At 24.5% G+C, this 11,099-nt stretch overlaps 2 protein-coding genes and 1 long non-coding RNA gene across 5 annotated transcripts; 2 read left to right on the forward strand and 1 right to left on the reverse strand.

Moving 5' to 3' along the window:
* The first annotated feature begins 98 nt into the window (after nucleotides 1-98).
* Nucleotides 99-1,575, forward strand: Ssb-c31a (single stranded-binding protein c31A). The gene is made up of 4 exons (XM_031916813.2): nucleotides 99-574; nucleotides 776-829; nucleotides 1,022-1,247; nucleotides 1,327-1,575. Exons 2-4 carry the CDS (start codon nucleotides 779-781, stop codon nucleotides 1,407-1,409), a joined length of 360 nt encoding a protein of 119 aa, XP_031772673.1. The 5' UTR covers nucleotides 99-574; nucleotides 776-778; the 3' UTR covers nucleotides 1,410-1,575.
* Nucleotides 1,576-1,608: 33 nt separating this feature from the next.
* Nucleotides 1,609-9,908, reverse strand: LOC100867228 (uncharacterized). 3 transcript variants are annotated; one of them, XM_031916800.2, is made up of 9 exons: nucleotides 9,767-9,908; nucleotides 9,152-9,322; nucleotides 8,903-9,033; nucleotides 8,638-8,779; nucleotides 8,440-8,568; nucleotides 8,061-8,269; nucleotides 2,149-7,987; nucleotides 1,990-2,048; nucleotides 1,609-1,908 (listed from the first exon to the last, which is right to left on the reverse strand). In XM_031916800.2, exons 1-9 carry the CDS (start codon nucleotides 9,807-9,809, stop codon nucleotides 1,816-1,818), a joined length of 6,816 nt encoding a protein of 2,271 aa, XP_031772660.2. In that variant the 5' UTR covers nucleotides 9,810-9,908; the 3' UTR covers nucleotides 1,609-1,815. The 3 variants fall into 3 exon arrangements, with proteins under 3 accessions (XP_031772660.2, XP_086759830.1, XP_086759831.1); XM_086903704.1 differs by having other exon boundaries at nucleotides 9,152-9,274; nucleotides 9,767-9,844; XM_086903705.1 differs by having other exon boundaries at nucleotides 8,440-8,779; nucleotides 9,767-9,818.
* Nucleotides 9,691-10,964, forward strand: LOC116414469 (uncharacterized). The gene is made up of 2 exons (XR_004225010.2): nucleotides 9,691-10,117; nucleotides 10,437-10,964. It is a non-coding gene; the product is annotated as an uncharacterized LOC116414469 (long non-coding RNA).
* Nucleotides 10,965-11,099: the final 135 nt, after the last annotated feature.

Consider the following 11,099-nt stretch of genomic DNA (forward strand, 5'->3'; position numbering starts at 1 on the left):
TATATATAATTTTAATATAATATGTGTATAATTTTAATAAGTACATTAGCAATATATATATATATATATATATATATATTTAATTATTATAACTTAATGATGAATAAAATTAATTTAACATATTTAATTGTTAAACTTTATAATTTATAACGATTTTTACAAAAGTTTTTTTGATTACTTTTTTACTTTACTTTTTTAAAAAATAAATAAAAAAAATATATTATAAAAAAATTTTTAATTCTTACTTAAATATTATAAATTTTTTATGAAATAAATAATACCAATATTCGATTAAGTAAATATTAATATTAAATATGTTTGATATAATTATTTTGAATTTTCAAATAAAACGGAAATCAATGAACTACAGAAATAATACATACTATATAATATGGTACGCACAATATACATAAGTAAATGTGTACCTAACGTACTTCCAAGTATAATTCTGTAAAATATACCTCCTATTGTTAAATCATTTTAAATTTCTATGATAAATTTAATAGAATTATATCCTTATTGAGTTCCTATTTTTTCTTCATCATTAAATCGATCTTTATTCATCATATAATAAGTAAGATATTAATATCATATAAATATGTTATATTTATTAAGAGGCTATAACAAATAAAATCGTTCAATTTTAACAATTATTATATTTTTTTTTACAGAATAATTATTTATTACAGATTAATTCTTTAAGTATAAACGATAATTAATGTTATATAGAATTTAATAAAATTATTTTAAATAATTCATTTTCATACATTTTCAGAAAATGCCGAAATCAAAGGAATATGTGTCTACGGATGATGACAGTAGTGATGAGGTATTTTATGTAAAATAATATTCTTATACATATATATTCAAATATAAATATTGAACAAGATTGTTATAGGTTTTTATATTATTTTAAAAGATTAAAATGAGTTTAAAATAAAAAATAAAACTTCATTATAAGAAATTAAAATTCATGAAGCAAAGCTATACATACAATATTTTTTCATTTTTTTTTATTAAGGGAATGAAACCAAGGAAAAAGCAAAAAAGAGAAATAGAGGAGAAAGAAGAAAAAGTATCAAAAAAATTAAAAAATGAATCTAATAAAGATGAATCTAATAAAGACACTGTCTGGGATTTAGGAAATAATCGTCAAATTAGTGTAAGAGACTTTAAAGGAAAATTATATGTCGACATCAGAGAAATGTACTATGATAAAGAAGCAAATTTAAAACCTGGAAAAAAAGGTATTAATAAAATTTATTTGTTGAAAATATTTGTCATAAGTGATAAATGATGATAAAAAAAATTTTATATTTTATATAGGTATTTGCTTAAATGTAACGCAATGGAAAAAATTATTATCTGTTATGGATGATGTGGATAAAGCTGTAAAATCTAAATCTTGAATATTTATTTTCTTATATTTAGTAAATATTTCAATGATTTGGGATTATGTTTAATACATATCTTTCTTGTTATTCATAAACAGAATACACATTGGTTTTATATATGTTCTTAACTTACAGTTATGTACTGTTTGTGTTATATTAAATAATATTTTCAATAAAAAAAGTGTTTTTATCCTATACATATATTAGAGCAGAATTTGAAATCTGATCTTTATTTTCTCACGTACACAGAAATAACTTTTATTTATATAAATGTACTATACACATTATGCTAATAAGTTTAACAAAATAGTTTCCTAGAAAATTAAAAAGGATAAAAGAATGCCCAATTTTTATATTATAACGCGCGCACATGTTTATATGTTTTATGTTTCTGTACAATGTTGAAGAACTAAATTAATGCTCATGCTGGTCCATGAACAGAAGTTAAAAACTTATCCAGATCTAAATTGTTTAGTAATGTTTGTGGATCTGTCGTACATTGTCGTTTTTCAGTCTAAAATATAGAAGGAAAAAAATAATTATTAATATTTCTAATAAATTTTCCAAACAATTAAATTTGAAATTAATTACGAACCTGTTTACTTTCTTTTAATTCTGATATTTTTCTTTTTGAAATTTTTGCAATAATATTGCCTAAAAATAATAATTTGGTAAATTATTACTATTAAATATTAAACTAATATTTTTAATTATATCAAAAGGGATATAATATATTTTTAAGGAATATAATTACCTTTATTATCTTCTCGAATTTTATCTATTTTTAGTCGTTTTTTATTATTATGTTGTACTTCAATATTTTTTTCATTCATTGTAGCAGTTTTGATAGTACTTTTTTTTATTGTAGATGTAAATGGTTTTTCCAATGGAGATGAAGTTGCTAAAGGTTTTTCATGCACATTTTTCATTGCTAAAGTATCGATAGAAATTTTATTCGATGTTTCGCAACTATTTTCATGTTTAATTGGTGATTTTCGATTTCCCAATCTTTTCCTAGATTTAGGCGGTAGATTAAATATCTCTTCATAATCTGTAGCTGTCATTACTTTAACATTTTCATCATAATTTTGATCATTTAAAACAATATTAATTTGAAGTTCCAACTCATGATTACTGTATCTTCGCCTTCTTTTTTTGAAAGATGTTACTTCGTCATGTAGAAAATGATACTCTACCGAATTAGGAATAGTTACATTAAGATCCATTTTACGATTGTATTTCGTACATTGAGATTCTATTTTACAATCATGTTTACATGTAGGAACGAGCTGCAAACATTGAAGTACACATGATAAACTCTTCGGATTTTCCGAATCGTTATTTTCTATATCTGTATTTTTAATAGTATCAAGTACTTCAGTAGAAATATTGTCTTTCTGTTTGACTGAAAGATTTGTTTCTTCTTTCTTTAACACCTCTTCTTCATCGCTAAATAAATCTCGTTTTATTTGATCAACTTTAGACTTTAATAAAATTATTTTTTGTTTATCATTATCTTTTACGTTTTTTAGATATCCTTTTAGTTCGCGTGTATCCTCTTCGTTAGAACTATGTTCATTTTTTATATTATTGTATTTATTTTCATTCAATGTAACTATATCATATTTTTTATTCTCATATTTTTCAACTTCCGTGTTAATTCTGTCTTGAATCTGTTTCGCTTCTAGATTTTTTGTTGCATCCAATTTTATATTTTCTTTAGTTTCTTTCTCCATAACTTTCGAATTATTATTTATTTGATTCTCTATCTTATTATTCTCGACTGCTATTTTGATAATATTCTTTGGATCATCTTTTGTTTCTGTAGGTACATGGTTTGTAATTTCGAATATTAATTCATTATTATCGATAATATCTTTTTGTTTTGAATTTTCTGAATTATAGATTTCACTTTTTGAATTATTATTAGTGGAAAATTGCTTTAATTTAGCATTTTTATCATTATTATTATCATTGATTTCATGATTAGCTTTGCCATTATTAATATTATTATTATTATTGATACCAAGATCGTAATCATTACTATTGCTATATTTATTATCATTATTGTTGCTAGTATTAATATTACTATTATTAATATTATGTGATTCTTCCATTTTCTTTTTCTTTTTCTTCTTTTTTTTCTTTTCATTAAATTTATTCTCATTTTTCTGAATATATTTGTACTGATTGCTTTTTTTTTTGAAGCTAGTATTATTTTTACCTTTAAAAATGATTCTTCCTTGCTGAGTCTTTTCTTTGCTAAGATTAGTTTTAGGAATTTCACGAAATTTCGCTATCATACGTTGACGTTTGGCCTCTAATTGTACAACTAATTTCTCATTTATAGTAAGAGATTTTTGCCTTTTTTGTAACATTGAAGAATGTTTTATTGATTTAGTTGGTTTAAAATTAACCAAAGAAGATCTTAAATGTTGTATATCTACTATATTAGGTTTTTGTTTTAATTTTTTGGTTGTAGAATTTTCTATGCATAAATTTTGATTTGATTTTAATATTTGTCGATCTCCTGAAGTTATTAATGCGGAAATTTTAGAAGATAAATTAGTCAAATTCTCTATGCCAGTCTTTGAACTATTAGGAGTCTCAGAAATATCTATTTCATTCAACAAAGTCTCGTTTTTGGCAGGTGTTTCTTTCATATTAGATTTACAATCTTTTTCATTTTTTAATATTGAAAATACTTTTGAAGGTGAAGATTCGCATTTTCTTAAAGCAATAATTGTTTCTTCCGTATGTAATACATCGGTTGGATTAATTTGTAACTGTAGAGAATTATTTTCTGAAATAGTTGAACATGCCATTTTTTCACTAATTGTTTCTGTAACGTGTGTAATTTTCCGTGTTGAATCGTAATTTGTATTGATGCAATTTTGATTTGAAACTTTTTTGCATTTCTTATTAGGAGATTTTTCTACCGATTTTGTTGTTTTTAAATTAGTCAAAGTAGATGATGGTGAAAACACCGATGTTGATGATGATGAGGATGAAGATGATGACGAAGAAGATGACGATGATGATGAAGATGACGATGATGATGGCGATGATGATGATGATGATGACGTAGAGGACGATGAAGAAGAAGAAGATGTGGATGCATTGCTATCGTTCGAGTTTTCGCTATTCGACAGATATTTCTCATTATCAATATTTCCCTTTTTTTCATGTATATTTTTATTCGTATTATCTTTATTGGCATTATCCTCAATTAAATCAGATTTCGTATAATAGGTGGAATCCCGTGAATTAGCTGATATTTTAAGTTCTTTTATTGCTTCTTCTTTTGGCAAATTCTCTTTAATCACTTCAAATTGTGTTATTTCTAATTTTGCAGATACACAAGTTTGATATGTATTTGTAGAACTAATAATGTTATGTGGTATACACTGTTTTGTGCATTGTGATGATCCTACGATTGGTTTTTGTGTACTATTACTAAATTTTGACAATTTTTCACGCTCATTTAGCTCGGAGGTAGGCTTATAATATGGAGAACAAGAATTAAATGTTTCTTTTTTTATATTGTCTGTAGTTGTTTCATCAGAAATTTTTGGAGTTAATGGAATACAAGGCGTTGTTGGAAATTCTGGTGTATTTATGAAACTACACATCTTACCAGTATCTTCGCTAGATTTGATAAACGGTGTTGTATTGCTGCTTGGACTGAGCAATCTTGGTGTCGGTGGAACACCAGAAGAATTATTTAATTTTCTCGGTGTTTCGTGATCGATTAAATTAGGTACTTGTAATAATTGTTGTGTGATATCTACAGAAGTTTTTGTGAATTCTGAACGTTCTGTAGTATCCATGGAAATTGTATCTTTTTCTAAATGTGATTTTTTAGCACTTCGGCTACATTTATTCAAATTAGTCTGTAACGTTTTTAATTGAGCATATTTTTTTACATTTTTTTTTTCAAATAATAAATTATCATTTGTTGTCGCATTATCATATGAATAATTGTTCTTTGCTAGAGACAATTGATGATCGATATTTTTTTGTTCAATAATCGCTTTATCTTTATTTATTGTACAAATTTGTACATTAACATCGTCTTTTTTCATATTAGAAAAATTATTTACTGCCAAATTATGATTAATGTGAGTAGCTAAGAAATCTTTATCCGTTTTAGATTCATTACAATCTATGCTTTTCGTGATCGTGGATTCCGCCGCATTCCATTTTTCTACAATACATTTATTCCTTGCATTTTGCGCATTCTTTTTATTTTCTTCTGGTACAATATTTTTATTTTTCGATGTGCGCAGGTTGCATTTATTCTTCTTTGTTGACGAGATAACGACATTTGATTTAGTAATTTTTGAACGATTTGTTTTCTTGTCAGTGGTAGATATTTTCGTTTTTTGATTATCTTCATCAACGGCAATGTGTAAAGCTTTTCGCAAATCTGCGTCCCACGTATCTTTTGTAAGTTTCAACGATTTAGATTGAGTTTTTATAACTTTGTTTTCAGAAGAAACATTAATGCTTGAATGTGAAGAAACATCGCCTATAATTATTCCAAGTCCGTTATATTTTTCCCAATCACCCATAAGTTTTGGTATTGGGCTTCTCGATGCTATTGGAAGTTTGCAAGGCCGACAAAGTTTTAACGGAGTTTTAATTTTGTGCGTAGATATAGCAGTATTAGTAAGTGGCGGAGATTTAAAAAGAGAATTTCTACATACAGATGTAACAATTTTCGCGGATCCTGATGAAAAATGTGCACTATTATTTTCGTTGATTATTTTATCGGATATGTTTGTTGTCTTTATAGGCGTATTAAAATCGAGAGCTCTTATATGACTATTCCTCCTTCTAGGTGTTGATAAACTTAATCTATAATTTTTCGATCTACTTCTTAATAATGATTTTGGAGTGCGTTTATTAATGATATCGCAATCAATACTTTTGGAAGTTGAAAGATGTCGATCATTAACAATATTATTCGTCTTTAAAGGAACAACAACTTTTGAATTTTGAATGATAGGTGTTAAATCAATATCTGATAAGTTTTGATTTTGATTACTCTTATTACAATTGAATTTAATGTACGGAGATAATCCAGAACCTGATAAATTAACATTATCTTCTATATTAATTGTAGGCATATTTGAACTATCTAGTAATGTTTTTGTACTAGTTTCATTACCATATAATGTTATTAATTCTCCAGCGATTGGTTTGGCATTATTTAATGATATAGGACTTGTAATTGAATTATTTACAGAATTATTAATATTATCTATGGATCGGGTTATTTCTTTACTGCTATTTATTTTGTTATTATCTTCTTTTTGACATATTTGCATCGATGTTGTCATTGTTGTTGTTGTCGATGTCATTGTCACCTTTGTTGTGGTCGTTGTCGTTGTCGTTGTCGTCGTCGTCGTCGTTGTAGTCGTCATCGTCGTCGTCATTGTTGTCGTTGTAGTTGTCATAGTTATCGTACAAGAAATTACATTTTTTAAATCGTTTGACGTATTAAAAAGTGTGTGCGTATGTGGTGATGTTACTCTTTGAGCAACATTTACGGCTCTTAGATACAGTGTTTCTACGAAATCTTTACCCATTTTATTAGTCATGGGTTCTTTAGGAATAATAGGAATGAATCGTGAATTTGTACTAGATGTTATAGGACGAGTAGATGGATAAGAATTTGTCGACAATATATTGCTTATTTCTTCTTTAGAACACATTATTAACGTTGGCATTATCATTACATCTTGTTCAGCTGTATAATTGTTTATGTTATTTTCCGGTTTTTGTTGTTTAAGCTTTGTAGTAAGTCGCAATCGCTTTACCGATGATTTTTTCATCTTTGATTCCATATCATTATTTTGAATAACAACATTAGTATCATCTTTTTGAACATCATTAGTTATTAATTTTTCAATTTTTTCTGTATCTTTATTAAGTGGAACTTCAAATATTGGCAATTCTTTTTCACTGTCATTATTTAGCAAACATACAATTTCTTTTGTTGTATCTACAATTTTCTTATCGTTTATCGATTTTTTGTTAATAATATTTGCATTTATTATACTTGATATTGCAGCAGCATTTTGATCTTCTAATATACCGTATTCTTTTTCCTGATCACATTCATCTTCGTTTCGAGTATTTTGTTGTTTAAAAGAACTACGAAGTCTATGCTTTAATGGAACATCTGCTGCATTTAATTCAGTGGATGATTTAGCATCTAATATTATAGATTCTAATGAATTATTATTGTTTGAAATCACTTCACTTTGTTTTTCTTGTAATTCATTAAGAATTCTTGTTTTTGATTTAGTTTCAGTATCTTCATCAGGACTTGTATCAGTTTCCATATGTGGCCCAATGATTTCTTCAAGAAATTTTTCAAATACAGGATCAGATTCTGTTGCCTCTACTATTGATTTAATTGCATTATTTAATTCTATCATAATAGAAGTATTTGCTTCACCATTCATGGAATCATTTAAACTTTCATCTTTTAATGATGTATCTGTTGGAAGTATTGCTTTGTTAATATTCTCAGCAATTCTCTCTTGTAATTCTGTACGATTCAAAAGCTCTTTTGTTAACAGCTGTAATATAGATAATAAAAAACATAAAGATTATGAAAATAATTGACATAGAAATTATTATAGTATTACTTACACTTAGATTTTCTATTGGTTCATCATTACTCTCCGATTCGGATTCTGGTGTATCATATGGAGTAGTCTGAACTTCTACACACGAGTAACTCATTAATTCTTCCGTACTTGTTGCTGCAGTACACTTATCAAGTGAGTACAAGTTTTTCGAATTGTTTTCTGTTTGTGTATTATTTGTAACATCTTCTATATGAATATTTTTATCACTACCTAATTCAAGTATTAAGAATTAAATAAAATTTTCTATTTTCTTTTAGTCTTATGAAGATTATGTATATATGTTACATTCAACATTATTATTGTTACATTCTACATTAATATTGTTTATTCATAATTCTATATAGTTCAATTATATAATTATATAAATAAATTAAACAGACCTTGATGTTGCAAAGAATTACTATGTTTCTTTTCTTTAATATTAATATTAGATTTGGAATGTTCAAATATGTCCATATGACCTGGTAAACTTTCCAATGGAGTTGCTTCTACACTATCAAAATTAGATGCTGTAATAATAAGAAAAATAAATATATTGAAAATAGATATATTGATATATATGTGTATATATTTCCAACCTTGAGCAGAGGGTGAATCAGGTTGTGATACATTTAATGTTACTTTCGTACGTTTACATCGTTCACGATCACTATTATTATGATGTCTTTTACGAGTGCTACTAGATATTATTGGAGAGCCATTACATATCTGAGAATTAGCCTATATAAATAAATAAATAAATGAATACAAAAAATAGAATAAAAATATAAAATAAGTAAAAAAATATATATTTTAATATTATATTCTAATTTAATAGAATTTTTATATAAGTTTCTTATATACCTGTGAAAGAATATTAATATTAAAAGGAAAATGTCCATAATTTTCACCAGTCAGTAATTTCAACTCATTAAGTAGATCTCCACATTGCTTTAAATGCTCATAATCAACAATTTTGCTTAGATATTCATGAACTACAAATAAATCATAATATATTTTTAATAAATTATAGGTTTTCTTATTTATTTTATTATTTTATCATTAAATATAGGTTTCCTTATTTATGAATTTTAAACTTTTATTAAATATTACCTGTTGAATTAATAGTAAAAAATTTTTCAATAATATCTATCAAAGTCATTCCATTAACTTTTGTACTAAATCGTCTTCCATTTGAAATTACAGTACGACATTCTTGTAAATGTGGACAGGTTTCTAAAAACATTTTAGCAGCTTCTATACATTTTTCATTTTCAAGGTATCCTAAAATCAATTATTTATTAGAATCTCATAAAAATCATATATAAAAAAACTTTATAAATATAAAAATTCTTTACAAAGTAATAATAAATAATGTACTAATATATTCAAGATAAAGAATATATTTATATATATGAATATATAAATTATGAAAATAAAATGTTATTTATTATAATATTATATTTATTATATTTAATATCTATTTATTCAATGTTTATTTACTCGTTTACATAATTTTTGTATTTTTTATTAGTTTAATATTTTGTATTTATTATAATAGTAATTATTATAATAAAATTAATATCTTAATATATCTTAATATATTGATAAAGACAATATTATTGACTTTCTAATATTTCATTGTTATAATCAGAAAGTATTTATATTCCCGCCATACAACAGGTTATTGAAACACGACGCGCAAAATACATGTCATGTTACTCTTACCGAGTACTAATCGAGCTATTTCCGACGGTAATAATGTTTCCATAATGCTTATTGATATTTAAAGTCTGAATATATCACTGAAAAGTTACGGTCATCTTTAGAATCTTTGAAACAAAACATAAGTATGAACGTGTATGAAAAATATTTTAAAATAATATCTTAAAACGAATCTTAAATAGAATATCTTCTACGAAACAATTTTACCAACATTAAAACTCTACAATATTACATAGTATGTAAATTATTTTTCTCCATTTAGTAATTCATAACAGACATACATATTGCGATCTATTCTATTTTGAAGCAGATGAAAAGTGGAAAAAGTTTCTTATAAATTTAATTATATTATAGGTACGATGTTGATTTTTAGTTATTAAAAGTAATGTAAAAACATTTTTTTCTATTGAATATATTTATTTCATTATTTTCTTTTCATATTATTCAAATATTTCATTTTCTATCGTTTTTAGAATTCGAAAAATTTTCTTATTTAAAAATAAGTATATATTAATATAATAATTATATAATATAATAATTATATAATAATTATATATATTATTATATTTTTAATAAAATATATGTACTTAAGATCATTAGTAAATAAACAAGTATGACAAATAAAAATGATTATAATGTATGTATATATGTGTGTGTTTTATTGTATTTATAGATTCATAACAAATGGGAAATTGGCAAATGGAGGTTGGAAGAATGATGTCATATATATTATTTCCTATTGGAGTTTACTATTATTTTAATCAAACAGAAAATATTGAAGAATGGATAAAGACTGAAAAGAAAAAGTTTCAAAATTCAGATAACATACAACATACAGAATTTATGAATTTTATTGAGGAATTTAATAAAAAGCAACAGTTAAAAAAAATTGTAGAAATGGAAGCACAATATAATGAAATGAAATAAATTAATTATGCTTTAGAATTATATGATTTGAAATTTTTGCTTATAAATGAAAACGTGATGTAGTACATGATGCAAATGATATATTATTTATTTATTTTTTTTATAGTTCTTATTTTTAATATTTATGGTATATTATGATACAATATATTATTTAATTGAATTGTTTATATCTAAGTCCTTCTATTTGTTTATGTTTAATCATTATACTCTATTACAATTTCATTATTTCTTTGTATGTTATTAAATGGAGATAATAAAGTTACATTAATTGAAATTATAATTGATTAAAAAAAAAATGAATTCAAATATTCAAACGATGAATGTAAACAGATTTTATTAAAATGTCTGTTTATATTTCGACAATTTAATTAAAATAAAAAATTTGCAAAAATATTGAATTTATTTTTAA

The sequence above is a fragment of the Apis florea genome, unplaced genomic scaffold (assembly GCF_048593485.1).
Source record: "Apis florea isolate Af1SG1 unplaced genomic scaffold, ASM4859348v1 contig_2293_pilon, whole genome shotgun sequence".
NCBI classification, from domain to species: domain Eukaryota; kingdom Metazoa; phylum Arthropoda; class Insecta; order Hymenoptera; family Apidae; genus Apis; species Apis florea.